The sequence below is a fragment of the Acipenser ruthenus genome, chromosome 2 (genome assembly GCF_902713425.1).
Source record: "Acipenser ruthenus chromosome 2, fAciRut3.2 maternal haplotype, whole genome shotgun sequence".
Classification (NCBI taxonomy): domain Eukaryota; kingdom Metazoa; phylum Chordata; class Actinopteri; order Acipenseriformes; family Acipenseridae; genus Acipenser; species Acipenser ruthenus.
This window is the reverse complement of record NC_081190.1, coordinates 15,218,235-15,242,864: the sequence shown is the minus strand read 5'-3', so window position 1 is coordinate 15,242,864 and position 24,630 is coordinate 15,218,235. Positions and strand designations below refer to the sequence as shown.

Genomic DNA, 24,630 nt, shown 5'->3' with positions numbered 1-24,630 from the left:
TGTTTGACAGGCGAATTGTCTGCGCCTCTGCTGCATACGCCGCCTTGCAGTGAAGGTTCGGGCACGCCGGGTCTCTAGCCAACCCACTCACCGACAGGGCCTTAACCAGGCCCGCGATGGTGGCGTCTACTGGGGGGAACCCCGCTAGGCCAAACTTTTCCGCACCTTCTAGACAGGCAAGCGGTGCGGTCTGTTTTAGCACGCTAGGACCTGAGGCCGGACGATCCCAGGAGGAGCGTACCTCCTCCATGAAGTCTGGGAAGGCCGGGAACTTTTGAGAGCGAGGAGCTATCGACTGAGTCTGGAAAACAGACCAGGGTGGTTCTGCCGCTGGCGTCCAGGGGACCTGCAGGAAGGCTGCAGCGTGTCCCATAACTACCGATACCGAGCTAGACAACGGGGGAGCACTGGCTTCTGATGCTACCTCGAAGCCAGGTTCTTCCTCAGCAAGAGGTTCGAGCTCCCCTCCTACCTACATGTCAGAGGAGAAAGAGGCCCCCTCCCCAGAGTCCGCTATAAAAAGCATGTCCTCTTGCACTAACTAGGATCTGGGGGAGGTGGGGGATTGCAATTGGGGCTGCAAAGGAGCTGAGACTGCTGCCAGGGCCGAAGGTGCCTGGTTGGCCAAGGTTCATTGAATTTTTTTTTTTTTTTTTTTTAGCGCTTAACTCGAATATGCTACACTAGCGAGCGAGTAAAAAAATGTATGGAAAATCATCTAGCGAGTATATTTCTTGCGAATAACCTGACAATGTAGCGACACATGCAAATTAGGCTATGACATCACGAAACGTCACGGGGAATTCCCTTTGGCTCGCTAGAATTTGTCGTGGATGGAAAACTGACATTCAACACACAAGATCATGATGCACCTAATAATCCTCTCTTTCTCGCTCCAAGGAAAGACACGGCATTATATAATCCCCAGCCCCGCCTACTCCTAACAGGCTTAATTATTCAATTCAACATTTGCACCTGGGATGATTTTATACAAAAATAAATTATTTAACATTCATACTTTTACAATAAAACATTAAAATATTTTACGTTAAACATGTTTCTTCTCATGTGTATGTATTTGTTTAACCTGCACGTATACCGTCTTTGTTTACAAACGATCGTTAAACTATTATAATGCTTACTTATTATCATTGTCATTATTATTCTTTAGTCGTTAACTATAATCAGTAAAGACTGAAAAATAACATCCCTTCTAGTGGAAGATTACCGAAAAACGTCAATAACAAAACACTTGTTCCACATGTATAGCTACGATAACTTCATTAATGGAAGCGCCCTAATCTAATTACAGCAATACACCGTCATATATCAAACACACTTGATCAACAGCATGCACAATACATAACAAACTCACGGCTCTGTCGCCTTTAGAATAACAATCACAATAGCAGGCTATTCAATATTACAGTGAGGGTCTCACCCTCACAAATATACACATAAATAAACATTATAGCTATGGTGTGATAATGATAATACTAATATGAGGAATAAACTACACCAAAGTGTGCAGAATAAGCCGGTAAACTCCGAATTATACACTATAGGGCTGCAAACGGCGGCTACTGATTATATAAGGAATGCAAACCTTTTTTCTTGTGGCAGCATTTTCCTGATTTTCAACGAACACGTTTCTGTCTTCATCAGTAATATTTTGAAATCTGGTCGTCATTTTTATTAAACTGTCGGTTTGTGTGCTGTGGGGAAATCAGTTAATAATCCCACTCGACCTGTACATAATAAACCTTATAATCTTACAGCTGTACACAATAAAACTATAAACTCAGGGAGTTCTAATATAGAATATATAGGACTGTAAACGTGTACTACTGAGAAGAAGAAGAAGAAGAAGAAGAAGAAGAAGAAGAAGAAGAAGAAGAAGAAGAAGAAGAAGAAGATGAAGATGATGATGATGATGATGATACAGTCAAATCTGTAACAAATTATATTTTCTGATAAATACAAAATAGAAGCACAATTTGGGTACAAAAAAATATTGTTAGAATTTTATTTGGATTACAGTTGCATAAGTTTTCGCTTCGTGCGTTAATCACGTAGTTTTAATAAGCATTTGCGAGGTTTAAGTGACGCTTACTTCGCTTTTTGTAATCAGGTAGTAACAGCCACAAAATAAATATCAATCAAAACCACCACTCCATTGTAAATGTAAAATAATTACCTTTTAGGAGCAATTTTGCAATTCTGTAACAAACGATTAGAAAAGGAAATCTGTGATTGTGTCGTCAAATAACAACGAGCAAATGAGATTCGAGTATCAGGGTATTTAAACCCGCAGCTGTCAGAGTGCGTCAATGTGCGTTTAGAGAAAACATTTTTGTGTTTCCCGGCAAGCTTGTATACGTTTGTATGGCTCTTCGTTTGACCAGGGTAAGTGTTCTTTTTTTGAGGTACAATACTGATATTTCAGTCCCTGTGTATATTTTGCTCTTTTTTTTTTATATGTGTATCTATTTAATTACATTGTAAACTAGCACTTCTGTAACATTAGTGTGTATTTAACACACTGGTGTGTGTTGACTTGTCTTTTTACTGCCTGGTGTTAAAGATGCTTGGAAATTGTCTGCCTGAAAATATCTTTCTGTAGATGGCAGTTGTACAAATGCTTTCCTCTTAAGCGTGGAAACGAAGCTAAACTCTGGATTACTTGGAAAGCTTAGTTTGTCACTGCTGGAAAGATAGGTTTTTGGTATGTTTGGAGGAAATCTGACAAAAGTAGCCTCTTCAGACTGTACAGTAATCCCAATTTACCCAATCAATATTAACTTTTTTTTTCTCCCGTTTAGGAAATTGCTGTTTTTAATGCACTTACAATTTAATTTTATATTTGATTATATTTATAAAGAGTAGCCATTTATGTGGAAGTTTCCTCCTTGTTGGCTACAATCGAAGTACTGTGCAAGTCATTTTTATATGACTGCAATTAACTAAATGGGCTTTCTTTCTCAGAATTCCCAGCTAAATGCTGAAAACAGGACTGCTCTGGCTGTGGCCTCTAAGCCTGGACTGAGGCCCAGGGCTGTGCTAGGAGAGCTGGAAAATAACGGGGTTGTGACAGCACCAGCTCTGGTGAAGGTAAATCTACGTCTGAGGGGCTTGCAAGGTAACTGCAACAAAAAAAAAAAAAAAAAAAAAAATTTAATCCTGACATTACTCTTACACTCTAGGAAACCTCCTCAATTCAGCATGTATTAAAACCAGTCACCACTAAAATGGTTTTGAGGAAATCCAGCATGATTGAAAATGCCCCTGGTGTGCAGGTGCCAAAGAGGACTGCAACCAAACAGACCAGTAAAGAGTGCTTACAGGTGAGGGGGGGGGGGTGTGGGTTGTTTGGGTTGTTGTTTTTTTTTTTTTTTTAACATTTTACTCATGATCATTAAGTTGCAGATCCAGCATTCTTCCCCAATGGAGACATCAGGCTGTGCACCTGAAGATGACTTGTGCCAGGCCTTTTCAGATGTGCTGCTGAATATCAAGGATGTTGATTCCGATGATGCTGAGGACCCAATGCTCTGCAGTCAATATGTGAAGGACATCTACAACTACCTAGGACAGCTTGAGGTCAGTATGGAGTTTGGGGTTCTCCATGTGGTCCTGAGTTGAAATCTGGTGGTTCTGCAATTGCTGAAACGTAACGCTTTCTCCTCTATTCTAAAGGTAGTGCAAGCAGTTAGGCCAAAGTTCCTGGAGGGACAGGAAGTCACTGGGAATATGCGTGCTATACTGATTGACTGGCTAGTGCAGGTTCAGATGAAATTCAGACTGCTTCAGGAGACCATGTATATGACTGTTGGAATAATTGATCGCTTCCTTCAGGTGAGAAGGATGTGTGTACTTTTTCCTGCTACAGATGTCCCAGGATATCCTCAATAACCTGTGTAATATATATTTAGTCCTTATCCAGGGTGATTTACAGTCGTAAACAAATTTCAAGAATCACAGTACAAGTAAATACAATTAAGAGCAAGATAAATACAATGACTTTGGTTCTAGCAAGTACAAGTATGACAAAATAAGATTCAATAATGGAGCAGATAAGTGTCGGTAATAGTTGCATCTGGATATAATTAAATACAAAATACTACAGATTAAATAACACTTGACAGATTACAGTACTCTAAAGTATGGGATTAAATGCAGTAAAATAGGGGGCAGATAAGAGCAAGTAAAGCCCATTTAAGGAAGAGTGATAAGTGTCCAGGGGGAAAAGAGTTCTACAGATGCTGTCAATGTTGGCCTCTTTAAAATTTTTTTTTCTTAAGGTTAATCCAGTGCCCAAGAAGATGCTGCAGCTTGTTGGTGTGACTGCTATGTTTCTTGCCTCCAAATATGAAGAGATGTATCCTCCAGAGATTGCAGACTTTGCTTTTATTACTGACCACTCCTGCAGTACAGTGCAGATCAGAGCTATTGAAATGAAGATACTGAGGGTGCTCCAGTTTAGCTTTGGGTGTCCTATTGCTCTGCAGTTTTTGCGGAGGGCTTCTAAGATTGGAGAGGTGAGTGGAGATCATATATTGGTGGCTACCGAAATCCTCCAGAGCCCATTGGAGCTAGAGCTTCCTTTAGATATGCCGGATTGGTTTACTTCTGTTTGGTGGTAGATGTCACACCTGAACTTCATGCAGTGCTGATCTATATGTTTTACAGGTAGACTATTCTGACGGTTTAGTCTGTTTTTTGTTTTTTTTGGGGGGGGGGGGGGTTTAGATAGCTTTTACTTGAAGCTGTACTGTCATTACTGTCAAGAAATTGTATTGTGCAGTAATTGCATGTGACAAATATCTGTCTAATGTTAGCCTTTCCTTTTTAGGCAAATGCTGAGCAGCACACCTTGGCCAAATATCTGATGGAGCTGACTATGGTGGATTATGACATGGTGCACTATCCCCCATCCCAGATAGCTGCAGCAGCATTTGCCCTTGCCTTGAAGGTTCTTGACTTTGGTGAATGGGTAAGAACATAAGACTCCAATAGGGAATGAGGGGCCACTTGGGCTCACCTAGTAGCTGATTGGTAAAAATAATTGTTTTAGCTTTTTTAAAGGATCCCAGTAGGCTAGCTCTGAAGACCATGGCACTTTTGCTATTCAGGGGTTAGCTTGCATAACTATTTTACCAGTTTATATTGGATACAGACTTTATGCCTGAAGTCTTTCTCCCCTCCCCAGACACCCACTCTGCAGCATTACATGAACTACACAGAGCGTTCTCTGATTCCTGTGATGCAGCACATAGCTAAAAATGTTGTGAAGGTCAATGAAGGACTCACCAAGTACATGGTAGGTGTGTGGTAGGGGTTTTTGGGGTGGGGCTTAACTATAGTCTCTACTCTACAGATTCTGATCCCTGACAGTGAGTAGGTTAAAGCCTGGCTCTTGTGCAGTGGTTAAGATGTTTAGTCGGTATGTTGTCGCTGGTTATCGCCCAGCCACTGCCCTATTGCATTTTCTCAAAATAAATATTTTGTATGCTAAAGTTCTAATTCTGCAATGTAATCCTAGACCCCCTGTCAGTGTGCTTCCTCTCTTTGCTACTATTTTTATTAATTTTTTTTTTTTTTTTTTCCCCCAGGCTGTTAAGAACAAGTATGCTGGCCAGAAGCTAATGAAGATCAGCACAATTCCACAGCTGCGGTCTGCTGTAATCAAGAATCTGGCTCAACCACTGTTGTCTTGCGACACTGTTTAACCTATGCTATTGTAATCGTGTTTTTAAAACTAAAACAAATTTTACTATATCTGCACTTGTGAAGAAATATTTAACAAAAAAAACCCAGTAGTTCTAGCTCATTTTACTGGTTTCTTATTTAATTTTATAAAATTTTGGCTATTACGATTTTTAGTATAGGTAAGGTATTCATGAAACTACAGCACTTGCTGCAAAAGTCAAACGGACTTTGTTTTAATTGCAATATTAAGGCCATATAAGTTATTGTAATATACCTTGTCTTTGTAAATGATGTACTTTTTAAATTGTTTTTAATATATAAATAAACTTTGAATTAAATCTGCAGTATTGTTACTTATCTAAACCTCTTGTTTGGTTCCGTTGCAGAATCAATCTGAGAACCAGATGTTTTGTCTGACCAACGCGATAGTTGTATGCCTTGAACTCTATCTGACTACCCTTCAATGGCTCTCCTATCTACAATAAACTTGATCAGCTGAGATCTACTGTAGGGATCCCTATTAACTGGGATGTTTTGCTTGGACAGAACTTGCTTACTTTTGCTGTAGTATGTCTTACACTTACTGTCCTGATGGGCATTCTGTTTGGGACAGTGTTTAATTACATGACATTTCTTTCCCCAAAATATTGTTTAACTATGGTGTCAATGTCTTGCCTCACAGGTGACCCTCTTTTGTAATCTTGTGCCACAAAGCAGTCTGCTTTCTTATCCAGTTAACACATGCTGTGCTAAATGCTGTAATACACTCTGACATTTGTGTCTTATCTGTACATAATGCCATCAGCCACTCCCAAGAAAGTGTTTTTCATGGATTTATTTTTATTAATGTGTGTTTCTGGGGGAAAATGTGGTGTACACAATAACATTTCTATACAGGTGGAATGTGTATTCTGCTGAATTGAAAATGCATTTTGAAATGTGAAGAAGCGCCCGATAGTCCAGTCGCTGACTTTCAGAATTGTTGCTGAGCTGCAGGGTGGTGATTATTTGTGAGCTGCTGCAGAGGTCCCATGTTTCATCAACAGGAATGATGGTCCAGACTATTTGCTCCATATGAACAATGATTAATCTGATCTAAATTGTTGAAATTACATTTTAAATCGATAAAAGAAAACAACATTGATTAATTTAGTTATATAATTTACAACTTGCATTAGAAACCCATCAATAAATGGCATGTACATACAATCATATGCTGATCATGACAAGCCGTGATCTTGGATAGAAGTTTTATTTTGCAGGTTGTACAATGATTATTGCAGCTCTGTGGGTTTTAATGTCAGCGTGTGGATCATTTGGATGGCCTGTGGTGTGACAGTAGCCAAATAAAATACTTCACTACATTTTCAAAAGCTATAAAGGCAATTTATTCCATTGATCTAAACAGCAACAGATTTAAATACAGCCCTGGTCTAGATCTTTGTGTACCAAGGTTATGAAAATCAAGCTAGTGTCTCTGGTGTATTTCTGCATGACATATGTAAAATGCTAAATTTTAATGGGTAGTTAGACTATTACATATAAATACCTGGGTACCGGATGGCATAATGGATGATGAGACACTGTATGTTTTCAGAATTACTAAGAACGCAATTCCATCAAAGGGTTCTGTGACATCACATTATTGTATTACTATTTTTTTTTATATATATATAATGCATTGATTAAAATAAGAAAAACAAATGAAAGCCGAAAGTGTTGGAGGTTATAAACTAGCGCCCTCGGTGAATTGTGAATTTCTGATGTCAGAACTATAGAACTATAATCAATTCTGTCACTATTCATGATTTACAGGTAGTTATTACAGCTATGGAGTATGGGTGAATTTGAATCAATAGTGTATGTGAAAGACACGCTTGTTAACAAAAAATGAAGAAAGCAACAACATGTATCTAAACAGCCCAGTAGGTGTCATACCTCAATTATACTGCTTAGAAAAGCCGAAAACCGGAAAAGGAGGGAAGAAAAAGAGAGTTTTAGTCGGGTTACGTCAAAGCCATTACCCAATCAAAGTTGTTCTTGTCTTGAAGACGAGCGAATGAGATTCGAGCAGCGGGACATTTAAACCAGCAGAGCGGAGGCTGACTTAAAGCGTGTTTAATAGACAGCGAGTAGGATATTTTCAAAGAGTTTGGCTTTTATTTGCGTTTTATAATTTGAAATGGCGCTTCGTTTGACCAGAGTAAGTGTGTTTTCGTATAAGTGCATGCATATGCGTTTTTACTGCTGTTTTAGAAGTAGAATTTGGGTGTGGGATGTATTATTTTTATTATTTCCTTACCCGACCCTCTTTTGTTTAGATTATTCAATGTATGTACTGTGATCATCCTTTTAAATGCACAACATGGGTTGGAATTTAGTGTGGTTTGAACGAAGCGCAAAATAAAATCGCCCATTTCATATTAACGGTCTCTGCAGTCGTACTGTTTGGCGTGTTGGATGCTTTTGGTACGGGCAGATCATCGTATCCAAATAAGGTGTTACTGTTTTGATTTTGACGTGTTACCCGCAGAATTCCCAGCTGAATGCTGAAAACAGGACCGCTCTGGCAGGAAAAGGAGCTGTCGCCTCGAAGCCTGGATTGAGGCCGAGGGCTGTGCTGGGAGACCTGGGAAATAAAGGGCCTGTGGCAAAACCAGCTCTTAAGAAGGTAATTGTTGTAGACGTGTTTTATAAATGGACGGCTGGTAACCTACCGCCTAGGCATCCTGCATCTATGCTGAATAAGAGTGTAGGTCAGAACTAATTGTAAAGACCGTGATAGCATTTGATGTGATACAACCATACCTGGTGCAAGCTGGATGTCGATTTGTGTCGTACCCTATACAATCACATATGTGTTGCAACTTGCTGAAATTCTATTAACTCAAAGGCTTTCATTTTTCAGGATGTAAAACCTGCCGCTACCAAAGCGGTTCAGAAAAAAACCAGCAAGTCTGAAAATGCCCCCGAAACACTGGTGCCAAAGAGAACTGTAGCCAAGCAGACCAGTGAAGCGTGCGCCAAGGTAAGTAAATCTCATGTTTTGTAGTTGGAAACCATTTGTTGTTGTAAAAATGCCTGCAGTAATGTAAAGGTACATGGTAAATGTCAAATGTTTAACTTCCTGGTTCACTGAATTGCTTTGCATTCTTGCCAAAATGTTAGATAAGCAATTGAAAGTGCATTGATTGACCTAAATATTGAATTTAAAAGTGAATTCTGTAACAGACGTGATGGATTCTACAGTATATTGAGCTAGATTTTTTTTTTTTTTTTTTTCTTTTAACTTGGCTTGCGTTCAGGTCCAGCCTCCATCCCCAACCCCAATGGAGATATCAGGCTGTGCACCTGAGGAGGACTTGTGCCAGGCCTTTTCAGATGTGCTGCTGAATATCAAGGATGTTGATTCAGATGATGCTGAGAACCCAATGCTCTGCAGTGAATATGTGAAGGACATCTACAACTACCTAAGACAGGTTGAGGTCAGTAACATGTATGGGATGATGTGTGTAGTTTTTTTTATATATATAACAAAGTGGTTGACTTGTATAAGACATTTGTTTTAACACAACTCTTCTCTGGCATAGGTGGAACAAGCAGTTAGGCCGAAGTACCTGCAGGGACAAGAAGTTACTGGAAACATGCGGACTATACTGATTGACTGGCTTGTGCAAGTCCAGATGAAATTCCAGCTGCTTCAGGAGACCATGTATATGACTGTTGGAATAATTGATCGCTTTCTTCAGGTAACACTTGGGGGTGGCAGGGGGAAAGAAGGCTGTCCCTTGCTGGTCACCAAATGGTTTTTGGTAATTAAGTGAAATATTGCACTTGGTTAGTGTCACATTTTTGTAGTGGGAGGGGAAACAAAATAGGTTGTTTTTAGCATATCCTTTTTAACTTTACTCTCAAACTCTTAACATGTCATTGTCCATTTTCAGGCTAATCCAGTGCCCAAGAAGATGCTGCAGCTTGTTGGCGTGACTGCTATGTTGCTGGCCTCCAAATATGAAGAGATGTATCCTCCAGAGATTGCAGACTTTGCGTTTGTTACCGACCACACTTACACCACGGCTCAGATCAGAGAGATGGAAATGAAGATCCTGAGGGTGCTCCATTTTGGCTTTGGCCGTCCAATTCCCCTGCAGTTTCTGAGAAGAGCTTCCAAGATTGGAGAAGTGAGTGGTCTGTCTGCCTAAATTGCTTGGAGGAAAGTTAAGCCCTTGGTGGTCTACTTCATACCATGTGGTGTGCATTTTTTGATTAGAGTATTGTATTTACTTGGCAAATGGTAACTCCCATTTTGTGGTTGACTATTTTTATAGGTAACTGCAGAGCAGCACACCTTGGCTAAATATCTAATGGAGCTGACAATGGCAGACTATGACATGGTGCACTATCCCCCATCCCAGATTGCTGCTGCAGCATTTGCACTGACATTGAAAGTTCTAGACTGTGGTGAATGGGTAAGTACATTCAAGACTGTAGCTTTTATAACTGCTATAACAATATGGATATCAGGAACTTGGGTTGGGATTAATTATATATTTTCTAAACCAATTTAATCTCTTCCCCCACCCCACTTTTTTTGCCTGAAGGCAATAAGTGGTCGTTGCACTACTTTGGTCCATTTTATAACCTGTACAATTGTGAAACTCTTCCCCCCCCCCCCCCCCCCCCAGACACCCACTCTGCAGCATTACATGAACTATACAGAGAGCTGTTTGATTCCTGTGATGCAGCACATGGCTAAAAATGTTGTGAAGGTCAACGAAGGACTCACAAAGTACATGGTAAGGTTTTTCGCATGAAATGTCGTGCTTGATTTTTGTATTCTAAACTTGTGTGCCTCTGCAGGTCACTAATTTGTTAAACCCTGACCTGTATTGGCATGCTGCTTAAAACACTCAATGTGTTTCATTTCCAGTGCTAATGCCCCAACACATTTGCTTGGCTACAGTGATCCGTTTGGCACTTTTTTTTTTTTTTTTTTTTTTTTTCTTTTTGGTCTAATTTTGACTTGGATTGGTTTATTGCGTAACTGGCAGTTTTAGACTTTGGTAACTTTTCTTTCTTTTCCAGGCTGTGAGGAACAAGTATGCAAGTCAGAAGCTAATGAAGATAAGCATGATTCCTCATCTGAAGTCTGCAGTAATCAAGGATCTAGCTAAACCTCTACTGTCTTAATGTTTGAGACAGTTTATCTTTAATTATATTGGCACTGTGTGCTTTTTTTACAATTTTAACCAGAGTAATCCATGGTATTCAAATATCGGTTCCAGAAGTCTCATTTTCAACTGTAATAAAATAAGCCATTTCAAATGCAGTAAATCTCCATCTTGTATTTATACCAGTCCAAGCTGGAGGCCTACTAAATGTACTTGTTATCCTCTCCAGTAGTAAATGTTCTTAATGTAATCTAATGCTGCTTTTTTTTAACTAATCCTGCTTTCTAATAAAGTTTTAGTAGCTACACTATTGTGTGTTTCTCACTCTCAATGTTAAATTATTGCATGCACTTAACCCATTAATTTTTTATAAATGTACAGTTAATGTAACTTTAATGGTTAACTGCCCAGTCCTGTGTTGTGCAATATCACTCTTTGCTGTTTAACCCCTCCAGTTGATTAAACTAATCTAGCATAAACTTCATTGTGTAACACTACCTATTTGTGTTGGGTAGTGTTACACAGACTTATTTTGGTACTGAACTATGTAGCTTGTACTGTAGCAAGCTAAATGATTCAGGTTCTAATTTAATATACTGGAATTTGAATTATCCTAGTAATGTCAGTTGAATTCCAGTTAAGGATCAGTATTGTATAGCTATGTTTGGTCACATGAGGAATATTGCTTTTATGTTTTGGATACATGCCATATTCATACGTGTCAAATATAGAAGGTTTAAAGTAGTAGGTCACATTTTAAACTAACTAGGTTATAGCATTTAATTTGCCTGTCAAAGTTATTCATGTTTCTATAAAGTGCTACTGCTTTTCCAATTTAAAAATACCTTTAATTTTAGTGTGTGTAATGCAAAATCCTAATCATCAATACGCTGGTTATTGACCTAGAAAATGATACCAAGAATTTGACCTAAAGGTAATCTTATATAGAATGTAGGTAATTCAATGTGTTGTACTACAGTAGGAGCCTGCTCAAGTGTGTGTGTGTGGTTGTTTATTTTTTTGGAGCTGGGTCAGTTTCAAGGACTCCAAACACACTTCCTTTGTTTGTAAATATGCTTTCCTTCCACAGCACTGAGCATGTGCAGTGCCCCTAGCAACTACAAGTAACCGGGACAGAGAGAGTAAACATATGCAATTGACATAGAAGACAATATGCCCAATAAGCACAGATTAGTAGGTATCTCATAATATAAAAAATATGATATAGAAGGACAGGCTTCTGCGGTCAACAGCTTCTGAAAAAAATCCAGAAATGTTGAGATCATCAAAAAAGAAAGTTACTTTCATTGAACAGACACCTCCCTGTAAGTACATTCGCTTTTACTTCAGATCATTTTCATTGGTTTGCTTGTTACACTTTTTTTTATATCACTTGGAACTTGTGAGGTGGTTTGATCCTTTCCATACAAACTGAGCGCCAAATGACACTAATTATTTACAATGTATTCAAATGGAAAATACATAGCATTTGTATTTACTGACTTTGAGCAATGTCATTTTGACTGCATGTGTTGATGTAACTATTTACTTTTTTCAAAAGTTTACTAGATTTTTATAAATGTGAGGCGTCAGGTAGAGACCGACCTCTGATTTCTATTAAAAAAAAAAAAAAAAAAAACAGCATCAAAGTTCATGGAAAGCTATTTAGCTTGGTATTAAATAAAATTAAGTCAAACATACCTCTGTGAAAATGTGGTAAAACTATAACAAACTATGAGGCATATTTTCAAAAGTCTTTAACTCCTGTTATAAATCTGTAAAATAAACAAATTGAGTCCCTAAAGCATTGAATTACATTAACTGGTTACTTAATTGTGTTTTTGTAAAATTAACATTTTTTTTTCCTTTGAAAAAATCACACTAAAATGAATATGGTACTTTGCTGAAGGCTCAGATTTACTCCAAACACCTGGTAATTTTACTGAACAACTGGAGTAAAATGCTTTGAGAATAGGCCCCTAAGTGAAGTAGACAAACACATTTATGCGAGCGATTAAAGTTTTGGATGCATTAAATCATGAACAACAATACCTCCTGTTCAGAAACCGAGACCCACGGTGATCACGTATATTTAGATGATTTTATTTTGTGTGATAGTTTAACAGTAGCAGTTATGTTAACTGTTTTGCACTGTTGTTTATCTTCCAATAAAAGGCAGAACAAATATAGCTTCCAGGCAGCCTCACACCCATGTCCTTCAATCCTACTTCCCAGTCATCGTCAAGCATCTGTCAGTGTCTCCACTTTCCTACAGGAGCCTAAAAGAGAAAGGAGTGCTAACCACTGAACAAATAGGACAGATTGAGGTATGAAGCGGCCTTCTGGGGGCAGGAGATAATGATCACATGGGTCTCCACAGTAAAAAGCATTGTAGTTGGTTTTCACAGCCACCTTTAGTTTACATTTGACCATATTCAGACAGATTACTCTGAATGGTAACAGCATACATTGGCTGTAGTTTTGGCCAAAAAGCTGTTTTTAAAATATAGCGCAAGTACTATGGAAACAAAATACAGTGCAATATTACTTATTTAACTTTATATGAAAGCAGATCATTTAGGTATTTACCATGCCTGTTTCCCTTAAATGGGATGATAATAATCAAGATGTGACAATTCTAAAAGGGTGGAATATTCCAAACCCAACTCTGTGCATCTAATCAAACTTACTTTTAGAACAGTTCTTGCTACCCAAAAAACACCACTTAACATGTTCTCTTTTTAATTGATCTATTGTCTTTGTGTACCAGCACAAAGTGGCAATCTTTCAGACAGGTGGTTTCTTGTCTTTGACTCTTAGATAACCTGCACAGATTATTATAAATACACAGCTAAAAAACAGTTTGCATATTTAATCCTTGTTTGTTGCAGTGGTTTCAAAATGGGAAAAAAGTTATACAAAAAAAAAACAACACACACACATTTAAAAGTATTTAAAAAGTATCCATGTTCAGTGACTCTTGAATCCTACGGTATGTTTCCTGCAAACACTGACGCAATATGCTTGTGAGTTTAATATTGGCACAGTCAATAAAACTGCTTTCTGTTCAGTGGTTTAATGTTCAGGGACTATTAGTAACTTCTTAGTGTTGACTGATCTGGCATTAAATAACTGTGTGTATTTGATGCTTCAGCATGGAAGACCTTTTTTCTTTTTTTATTTCCCCCAGATCTAATTGTTTCATCTTGCATGCATACAAATCTGTTGACCGGTTCCAATTTACAACACATTACTACACATGCAGAGATGCAAGGAAAGTAATTCCCCCAATTAGGTTTGCACTTGTTATAAACAGCAAACTACATGCACATGATGAAGAGCCCTCTCTTCACCTTCTGGGGCTTGTTGGTTATCCAGCTGTCCTCATTCATGGGGTATCACTGTATTCCATGGAGTGTTGTGGAGTATGCTCTGTATATGTGCAGATTGTAAATTAATAAGCACTACACTGGATAGCAGTGAAGTCAGAAGCACATTGAAAATAATCAGAGAATATTTAGGAGCAGATAATCCATCTGCAAAGTCTACAAAACACAGCAAGTTCCACAGAACAGTAACTTTCAGCACAGGAAGATTGCTGGACAAACAAAATACATTAGTTTTGTAATCTGCCAGCTCTGAAGAACAAAAGAATGCATTGCCCTTCTACCTAGCTCAGAATAGAAACGGCAGGCATACAATGCTGACAGTTAGAAGGCATGGCTGCTTGGCAGAAGCCAACATTCAAAATAGTCGAAGGCTGCACCCAAACGCTGTTCTTATCACAAACGTGTTGGAACTATTCTTTTTCCAGTCAGTGTCAGTTGAGAATTCTCAGAGAATAGACACATCTGGGTGTGGCGAACACTCTCACTGGTGTTCTCATTGAAACCTCTGCCAACAGCAAAGCATTGAAGCTATTCATGAAGCACTTTCATGAGTGCATTATTTATTTTTTATTAGCTACTTCGTTTACAAGAGTGACCTGGTAATTTATTATTGGATACCTTTTTTTTTTTTTATCAGCATATTGAATATAAATTCATGTACAGTCAACTCTCACTTGTCCGTGGGCATATGTTGCAATCTTCTATGTAGTCTCTATTTATAATGTCTATGAATATACAAACAACAGTTGGATAAGCTTGTTACTCATCACCTGATTATTCTGACAGTTTGAGTGGCTGATTATTGGTTTGTAAGCATGCAACATGATTCTATGTGCATCTGGTACTAGGTATGGAGAAAGGTTTGATTGTAATTTTTTTTTTCATTCCAACAGCTAGAAGACTCACCAGAGCTCAAAGTTGTAAAACTACTTGACGTTGTTAAGAATGCAGAGCTCCCAGTCTTTGATTCATTTTGCTTGGTGCTTGGTGAAATGGGATTCTGGTACCTAGCTCAAACACTGCAGGCTGCTACCAAAGATAAAGATGCGTCGTCTTCACCAGGTAAAGAATATACTGGCATAAAGCCTGGGATAATGTCTGCTACTCTATGTAATAAATCAGCAGGTTTTATGGAAACACACAAATACACTTTAAAACAACCCATTTCCTATTAAAACTCCATTATTTTCCTTCAGGCAAAGTGAGCGACGGAAATAATGTTTTGAAGGAAGTGCTTCTACTTCCTAAGGATGATTCAGCTGTGAAAGAAGATAATGTGAGGCTAAGAAGAAAAGTTCAGTATCTAAAAAATGAATATACAAAGAGGTACAACAATACATCTCACAATCATTTTGTACACCTGCAGTTAGGGAAATGTAAAATAATAAATACAAATATTGTATCCCACAGTGACTTCACTCTTAAAGGACACAGAGCTAATATAATTCCAGTAAATGTTACCTGATATGCAACACCATCATTTTGTTGGGCTCAGGTTTTCCTATATGAAAGACATACACACATTATCATAAATGTGCATTTGATTTGTTTTAATGGTATGTTCTTCAAAACAATTATTGAACAAAAACTGGGCAGTTTTGTACATATACAATACAGAACTTCCAGCATAAGCTCAGAGACATTAAAACCACTTGGGACATTACTGAGGTGAAAGCTCTGTGAAATTGGAAATGAAAATTAAGAAAGTCTGCATTTGATATTGAAATACTGAAAGCAATTTTATGTATGCAGTTTTTACAACCAGTACAATTAATTTGTAACAATGTGATTGCTGCCCATTGTAGCAGGAGTGTCAGGAATGAGACAGAGACAGAAAGCTGCAGTTCAAGCGTGTGTGTGCACTTTTATTAACAAACAAAACAGGAACAAATAAACAAGGCACAGGGGTCAAAATAAAAGGGTTAAAACAAAACAATAATGAGGTCAGGCTGGGCATTCACCTTCACTGATGAACACAGAAAATAGACTCGCACACCTTCACCAAATGATTTATGGCTCTATTTATTATGTGGCCACTCCCCAATTAGCACTCAATTACCTAAATCTCCCCCCCATACTATTTACATTTTAGGCCTTTCGCCCTGCCACATCCATTTAGTCACAGAAAAACTTCACACCTGTAACTATTTATGGCTTCATTAACGAAGGATTTTAACATAAAAAGATCAAATAAAAATACCTGTGCAGATTAAAGGACCTTGAAGAGGACCTGGCCTTGGTAAGAGAGGAGCGAGACGCAGCGGTGAGACAGAGAGGCGAGACGAGGCAGCAGAACGAGGAGCTGCGAGCTCTCAACACAGAGATGAGGGCTCTGATTACAAAACTGCGCAGCTCAGACCCGGAGCGCACCACAGTGAAGGATGTGGGACACAGCATGGATCTTCATCCCACACCAATCACCCGTTCGCACAGAAAAACTAAGCTCGGATTTTTCCTTGGTTGACAACGAAAACATTGAAAGTGCTATCAAGCAAATGTTTGTTTATACTCTTTGCATCCTCCGTTTTCCTCCATGACTTGTTTGCTTCACTGTGAACAAAACACTGAGGACAGTGATTCAAGTTGCTACTGCTCTGTAACACTTCCTTATGGTTTTAAAAACATTAAATAATTAGTGGACCAGTTGTCAGTATGGTTGTCAACAGCGACAAAAGGCAACTTTTCTGTTAAGGTGTTAACATTAAAAAACTAAAATTGTAGCAAAAGTAGGGTCATCATTGCATTCAATTTTGTGAAAAGGCTGTGTTTTGCCAAAACCCCTTGCTACCATATTAACCCATTTGATGTATTCAACTTCACCCGTTCCCCATTTAGTAGCACCTTTGGTTTGCTTCAATGCCGCACCACTCTGTAATCAGGCTGCAGTAAAGTAGTTTAATTCAATGATACACGGCAGCTTCATGTTATATCCAGCTTTTTCCACGTAGAAAAACCATACATGCACATAAGCACTGTTAGTGCATGGTGCAGAACTCTTGATTCAAACAATGTGAGTATACATGAAGCACTATCATGTATATCCATTTCAGATTGTATTCATTGTTTTTGTGCTGATCATGAATTAAATGGCAGTAAGTTACATTGATTCTTGTTTTACAGGAATTGCAATAAGACACATATCCTATTGAAATGTTCATTAGGTACCTATTTTAAAATACAGCACTAAAATAAGACCCTTAAAAGTGAACCAAAAAATAAAGTATATAAAAAAAAAAAAAAAGACCAGATTGAATCTCTCGAATCCCCTCGCAAAGAATAAAAAATACAAACTGTGTTCAAATAACACACAAAAAGGCAGGTCAAAGGTTACAATAAAAACAAACTGATGGGCCTATTCACATTATTAGTTAGACAGTTTAAAAAGTACAACAACTGAATTGAACATTTCTAAATTGAAAAAGACGGCAACAGTTACACTTACATGGCTGCTCAAAACACTTTCAGTATTCCAAACATTTGACCTGGTACTGCAATAAAATAAATGTTACGATAACGAATGAAAAGTATTTCACTTCCAGAAATCAGTTGCCTTTTCTCCATTAACATTCGCAGCTCACGGTAAACAGCGGTTTAGCTACGTCATTACCTTTTTAAACTTGCTTGGGTTTTTTCAGGCACAATATACATCTCTTTCAGAGCTAGCATCAGTCTCAGGACAGGGGTGCAGAGTGCAGTTAGCACTGGCACACTGTAATACTGTAAATAAAAGAACACATCTCTCACTTGCACAATTCCAAAGATGCACAGTGTTCCCCGGGTGGTAGGTGGAAGGCATCGAAATCTCCAGTAGGTGGCAACATTGTGATATGTTTGGAGATGAAAGTCCAGTGTTGCTAGATAAGCCTAAAAATAGACGAATAGCAGTCAGAAACACATTAGGCATAATCTATTACAGCGCAACTGTGGTGCTGCTCAACACCACATTTCCTATAATTGTTAATATGGAAATATTGACCACAGAGGAGTACACCCAATCATTCAGAAGAAATCATAATTTGGAAAGATGTTTAATGCTGTTTGAAAACGAACTGAAAGTTACCGCACAGAGTTGCTCTGCAATCTGTTGCTCAATTAGTAAGCTGCCCGATGTTTCAATGAAGTGCCTTAAAAGCAGCACCCTAAATAAAAGTAACCCTTTATCTGTGGAAACAGTATTGTTTTAGAAAATGTACCATTTCAACAGACAACATGGTGGAAACCCGTTTATCATAATCCTGATGCAGTATGTAAACATAGAACATGTTTTTGCTTTATTGGGCAGATGGCAAAATCAGTGCTAACAAATGCTACATAAAATACAAAATGCACATTGCAGGAAACAGCTAATCTGTGTTCATTGACAACATTCCCAGTACTGATGAAGCCATTTAAAAAACGATCCTCCGAGGTGTTTTTGGAGAAATAAATATCAAAACTAAAAGGAAGATCGTACCAGCTCTTCTAGAAGCCTGTGAACTGTAGCCTCAATAGTGTGCTCCAGGTTTTGGGAATAAACCAGTAACTGAAGCATCAGTACAGTCCAGGATGCTGTAGCAATCAGAAGCAAAACCCTGCAAATTCAAAGAAAGCACTGGATTTAAAAGAAAGCTATTGTATGGATTTCAGATAGATGTTATTATGTTAAGCTAGAGTGATCACTTGAGATCCTAAAAAGAGATGCAATTTGTTTAATAATAACAGAAACCCTGATTATACAACATATTGACAAATCAGAAAAACTAACAGTGTAATATTAAGTAACGTTCAGATCGTGCCGTAGTGTTCTATATACACAATGTCATCTCTTCACAGGATACAACATTTAAAAGGAAACCTGGGAAGTCTAGAGAAATTAAAAGTACCAAATTTTTATCCTTCGTGGCGTGAGCCTGCTTTTCTGAATCATGTTATCAGCAAGATAGTACAGCAGCGTCCCGACAGCAACGACATAGAGAATCAAATACAGGATATAAGTGGCATGGGCTGTGTGGAGATGGGTTTCAAACTGCCTCTGGATGTCATCCTGAATAAAGAGAACAACATTGCCAAAAGATGTTACAGCAGAAACGGATTACAAAAACATTATGAAAAGATAGAATAAACAAATCTAAAAGCTAGGCTTCAGACAGAATTCACTAGTTTCTATTATTCCTCAGGGTCTGAAAAACATTTCCAATGCCTGCTGACATCTTTTAGGCAAGGTTTTTAAAGTGTAACTTTGAACTGGGTTGAGCTTGCGTACAATCAGGGATTCAATACAAATCAAAGTCTTAAAAACGGTCACCATTCTCTACCTTACACTATCTATAGTTACTTCTGCCAATATTTTATGGATCCATGCATCCGGTCTTCATATAGTGGTATATGAAAGTAGGTTTTAAGTCATTGTTGAGAAACGTACACCCCGGTTGATTTATGTGTGATTAAAAAGCATCGGCAGGATGTTTAAAAATGTAACACTGCGATGAGATATGGACAATACAAAACACAGTAAAGATTATGCGTTTCTTGTCAATTTTGCAGGGTGTTCTGTAACATTTTAATACTGACTAACAGCAGTTAACTAAAACAACTTTTAGACAAATGCAGTTTGTAGTATACCCACAAGAGACTCTTATTTATTTTTTGCATTACACTCTACAATCACAAATTTCCTTTTGAAATTGTACATTCATCACTTAAAATAAATGTGTATATTAAATGGGTTGCTAGCCTAACATTAAAAATAAATCAATGATGCTAATCCCGAGATCTCTCACCAGCAGTTTCCAGTAATCCTTGTGCCATCTCATCACAGACTCGTTGACAGACGATTCGGACCTGCTTAGGATTGGATGGTTTCCAGAAAAGGCCCTGACTTTATCAGTGTAGTGATGTAAGCTCAGCAGCAATGGACCTTAAAAATATAAGCGCACTAATAATATAAAACACAAAGCGTTCTTTACAACTAAGTTAGCCTGATGTACTATTGTACATTTCACTAAATGAAATCTAGTTCTCCATTAAAAACTGCTGACTCCCTACCACCACATGCTGTTTAGAGGGCTGAGGAATGAACGCATGCAAGCAGAGTTAAATTTAAGATATAAACACCAAACCCTTTTGTTTAGGCTGGGATACAAAATCACACACAATTGTTCACAATTACATTTTCCTTTAAACAGCAAGAGCTTAACTGTGGCATAAGAAAGAGAGCTGGACACTTTTTAATTTTCTTGCTGACTCAGTTCACAAACAGCATAACAAGCAGAAACAGGAAATTATTACCATGTAGATATTTGAAAATGATGAAAACTGTAAAAGTCATCAGCACACACGACACAAAGAGGACCAGCCCTTCGTCTGCAGTCAGCCTCATGTTGTTCATCTCTGGCCAAAGGCTCACCTACAAAAGGAGAAGCGGTCATCCATACCAGATCATGTCAATCAAAAACTGCCATTTGTCCTGTATTTTGATTACAGTGGTTTTGAAAGTATTTTTTTTTGCTATGCCATAATACTGTGTAGGCCACTGCATTGCCTTGGGACTTTTTTTTCCTACAGTACATTTTTCAAAATAAATACATTTCTGGTGGTCTGCAGTTTGAAAATCTAAATAGCTATATATACATATATATATATATATATATATATATATATATATATATATATATATATATATATATATATATATATATATATATATATATATATATATATATCAGCCAATTGATGGATGAGGTGATGATTTGCACAGTACAGGGCAGGGTGTTAGATTGTGATGCAGGTTTTGACCACACATACCCCTCCTCCGACAGCAAGTTTGTCCAGAGTCTCTTTTGCCTTCTGGTGTTTCTCCTGCAGAAGTCTTTGCTTTTCCTGTAAACTTGAACCTGTTCGGTATAAGTTAATTACAAAAAAAAACAAAACATTACTGTAAAAACAAGAACTACAAGTGAGTTCAGCACTCATGAATGAGGTTGTAGGACTGTCCTCGTCGGAACCACCTCAACTCTACCGGATATGGACCCATTCCAATTGTTTCTTTCAACCCATACCACCTCAAAGCAATACAAATAAGAGAGACTCCACTAGAAAGAACAGCAGTTTACAGCTCCCTGAAGACAGGCACTCAAAGCAGTCTGTGCTTGCTACCTTGTAGAGTGTTCAGCAGCAGTAACCTTGTCTGAATTTAGGATAAAGTCAGAGATATTTGCATATGATCATCTCAGGGCGTCTTCTACAATTACACCCGCTGTGTGCTTTGACATTTGTTTACCGAAGCGTGGCCTGTTATCCTTGAATAACATGATACTGAACCCCAATAAAAGTGAAAAGTGAACGGTAGGGATTTCACTTGTCACATAACACCTGACAATGTCAACAGCAATAACATATTCCATACCTGAAGTCATTCTCAACATGGCAAGGTTTGGGCTGACAGACTTCCCAGATAGCTTGCTGTATTCCAAGTTAGACCTTAAAAATAAAACGAAGTTCTCAGTACCTGAACAACTTAAAAATAAACTAGATGATTTAGATTAGTTGAAAAAAAAAAATGTATTCCATATGGAAACTACATGCCATTGTTTCGCACAGGTTCAGCTGTATGGACTTGATTTGTTTTTGTTAATTATCATTTTAACACAAAGTACAGGTAGACTCTACTCACAAAAGATTTGCCTGCGTCTGTGATATCATGGGTGTCACTGGCCGGGGGGTAAATATTATTTTCTTCACTGGCGTTTCCATGTTTTCTTTCGAGTCGTCTCTGCTGAAATGAGGGAACTTTTTCCGTGTCCTAAAGTTTCCCCCCGCTTCGTGCAGTGGCGTGCCATAGTGCTCCACCGAGTTTGAAGGTCTGAGAGGAAGGGCCATTACATTATGCATGTGTGTCCCGCTTCAATAAATAAATACATTCATAAATAAACTAGAAACAAATGACTGCACGTTGTGCAATAAACATAGTGTAGTTCAAAATAAAACTAACAAGCAGCATTTCAAAGTGTCAAATTATTCTCAATGAATTAGCTATTAAAAACTTTATTCTGCGTTTTGCCATAATATTGTTACATTCAACCCACAAAATGTATTTAACTGGAATTTTAACAAGTTACAATCAACATGCACGACGTCAACCGATGTATTTTTTAACATGAAAAACTCCATTAGACAATACAGTTACGATTTGTTATTTTGCAGTGTTTTTGTAATTTAATAATGCATTCCAATATCAAGTTAATTATTTTACATTCAGACTTTAAAACCTTGATGCCTGTTGTCTAACGAAAACGAAGGCGATCACTCACCTACGCTACTACTCTTTTCCTCCCAGCTTGAACTCTGTCTACAACACTTAACAACTTTGTTCTCCTCAACGAAGTATTTAAACTTGCCTCTTAAACAGACTCGATCATCCAAACAAGTAAAACATACAACGATCGAGTATATTTTCTTCTGAAATCCTCTGAACTGGTATCAATTACTTTGGGCTCCGGCAGTTTCCCAGAACTAAAACCACGCGAGACTTTCTTGCACACACAAACACATTTGAATCCCTTTATAAACAGTTAAAGTTAGTACACGTTTTCCAACAGATCGTGTTTTTTTTCTGTACTCAAAATATGTATTGGTATGAAACATATGAACAATTAATATAAAAGATCACAAACATGAATGAGTAACAATGGGAACTTCCCAGTGTACTACTAAGAGTAGTTCTATATGGCAATATATTCTAAGACACGAACAGAAAATTCATATTCAGTTCAGTAAAATAATCTCCTATTTGACACTGGTAAAAACCTGCATATTTTATTTTACCTACATTAATCCTTAAGTTATTTAAATTGACAATGTAACTTTTTTTATTTTAGAATTAATTGTTTTCATTCGTTCCCACTTCAACTGCAAAATGATGCATGTAACAATCATTTGCCCTGACTTGCAGTTCAGTGACTCCCTGTGCCAGGATTTAAACTGTACACACGTACTTCTAATAATAACGCTGCCTCAGGCTCCGTACACACCATGCTCCCATTCCCCCTCAGTACTAGACTAGACAGGGATTCACAAAAGGCCTTTTCCTCTAAAAGTCGGTAATCAAAGCTTATTTTATTAGATGTCAACTTGCATATGGAGACTGTAGTTGACAATACCTTACATAATGAATGTAAAGGCAATTATTTGAAATCTCCTCGGCAACCTATTTGTTTAGAATCAGTATGTCCAAATTAAGAACCATATTACCATTTTTTAACCTGTGCAGTGCAGCCTCCTATCAGCCCTTCCAGACCTGCAGTTATCACACCTGGCCCTGCAGGAGAATCCAGACTGGAGGGATTTACTTTTGACAGCAGATTGCTTTGGCAACATTTACAATTAAGGGTATTTATTATTACCTGTTGTAAACATAATCTCACATTTCATATTTTGCTGCTGCTCTTTGTTTCCTAGACCTTGTTTTTAACTTTCACTGAGCTGAAGACAATATGTCCTACCAGAACACAACAATTTCACTGAATGCATTACAGGTAATAGTACCTCAGCCCTTGTGTTCTATTGTCGATTGGTGGCGTCCTGTTACCTGGAACCTGGGTCCTGGGAATTGGTGTACTGCTGATTTTCAGTGAGCTTGTTGTCACTTACCTGCACTTATTCACTGTGTTGGGAATCTTGTGCAGCACCACCCTACTGGAACCATGGCACATTTATACTCTTGGGGTAAAAGCCATGAACCTGGTAGTTGAGTTACTGACTGCTTTGGTTCAAGGTGCCCAATCTTTCCCTTTTATTAAACAGATTACAGGTGGAAAATCTGTTTAATAAAGCAAATAAAGTTTACTGTACAACATCGTTCAAAATTAGTGATGGAAAACCTGAAGTCTTGGGAAGCATTGAACCTTCTGAAACACTGGTTCACTAAAAAGCCAGAGTATAATATACATCTTTCAGAACACATATCAATGTCAATTGTGGTCCAGTGCTTTATCTACAGGGCACATCCTGAGTGCACACAGACTAATGACATCACAAGGGTGACACTTGTTTGAAAACACATTTTATCTCTCACTATGATAATGCAGGAACATATTTATATACACAATAATGTATTTTAAGACCTAAAAGAATTCAACTGAGAATAAACTCACATTTAGAATAATTAAGGCATTGATTCTTAAAATTCTTCTTATTTTTTTTTAATGATGACAAGGTTAAGAATTCCAAATCAGAGCGAGTTTCATAAAGTATTTACGTTTCCACTAATCCTACGCATTAATGCTGGAGATCTGCTTCAGAGGAGATGCGTTACGAAATAATAATAATAAAAAAACAGAGCCTGGTTTAATCTGACAGACGACAAATAAAGCACTAACCAAGTG

At 37.9% G+C, this 24,630-nt stretch overlaps 4 protein-coding genes across 7 annotated transcripts; 3 read left to right on the top strand and 1 right to left on the bottom strand.

The window, feature by feature from the left end:
- Positions 1-2,293: 2,293 nt before the first annotated feature.
- On the top strand, positions 2,294-6,047 carry LOC117404013 (G2/mitotic-specific cyclin-B1-like). Its single transcript, XM_034006621.3, has 9 exons — positions 2,294-2,406; positions 2,986-3,111; positions 3,204-3,344; positions 3,427-3,600; positions 3,697-3,855; positions 4,302-4,538; positions 4,853-4,993; positions 5,210-5,320; positions 5,613-6,047. The coding sequence occupies exons 1-9, from the start codon at positions 2,386-2,388 to the stop codon at positions 5,727-5,729; spliced, it is 1,227 nt and encodes a 408-aa protein (XP_033862512.3). The 5' UTR covers positions 2,294-2,385; the 3' UTR covers positions 5,730-6,047.
- LOC117966120 (G2/mitotic-specific cyclin-B1-like) lies at positions 2,348-11,187 on the top strand. Of its 2 annotated transcripts, none has more exons than XM_059006745.1 (9): positions 2,348-2,406; positions 8,243-8,380; positions 8,618-8,737; positions 9,015-9,194; positions 9,300-9,458; positions 9,654-9,890; positions 10,038-10,178; positions 10,395-10,505; positions 10,795-11,187. In XM_059006745.1, exons 1-9 carry the CDS (start codon positions 2,386-2,388, stop codon positions 10,897-10,899), a joined length of 1,212 nt encoding a protein of 403 aa, XP_058862728.1. In that variant the 5' UTR covers positions 2,348-2,385; the 3' UTR covers positions 10,900-11,187. The 2 variants fall into 2 exon arrangements, with proteins under 2 accessions (XP_058862728.1, XP_034767450.2); XM_034911559.2 differs by lacking the exon at positions 2,348-2,406 and adding an exon at positions 7,781-7,912.
- Positions 11,188-11,277: 90 nt separating this feature from the next.
- LOC117973695 (uncharacterized) lies at positions 11,278-17,515 on the top strand. The gene is made up of 5 exons (XM_034926773.2): positions 11,278-12,205; positions 13,056-13,207; positions 15,163-15,331; positions 15,466-15,595; positions 16,478-17,515. The coding sequence occupies exons 1-5, from the start codon at positions 12,154-12,156 to the stop codon at positions 16,731-16,733; spliced, it is 759 nt and encodes a 252-aa protein (XP_034782664.2). The 5' UTR covers positions 11,278-12,153; the 3' UTR covers positions 16,734-17,515.
- On the bottom strand, positions 16,109-22,757 carry LOC117973851 (uncharacterized). 3 transcript variants are annotated; one of them, XM_034927212.2, is made up of 9 exons: positions 22,558-22,757; positions 21,921-22,148; positions 21,654-21,727; positions 21,053-21,141; positions 20,537-20,654; positions 20,029-20,165; positions 19,132-19,292; positions 18,723-18,840; positions 16,109-18,133 (listed from the first exon to the last, which is right to left on the bottom strand). In XM_034927212.2, the coding sequence occupies exons 2-9, from the start codon at positions 22,136-22,138 to the stop codon at positions 17,873-17,875; spliced, it is 1,176 nt and encodes a 391-aa protein (XP_034783103.2). In that variant the 5' UTR covers positions 22,139-22,148; positions 22,558-22,757; the 3' UTR covers positions 16,109-17,872. The 3 variants fall into 3 exon arrangements, with proteins under 3 accessions (XP_034783103.2, XP_058862740.1, XP_058862742.1); XM_059006757.1 differs by having other exon boundaries at positions 22,645-22,757; XM_059006759.1 differs by having other exon boundaries at positions 21,921-22,109; positions 22,558-22,756.
- Positions 22,758-24,630: the final 1,873 nt, after the last annotated feature.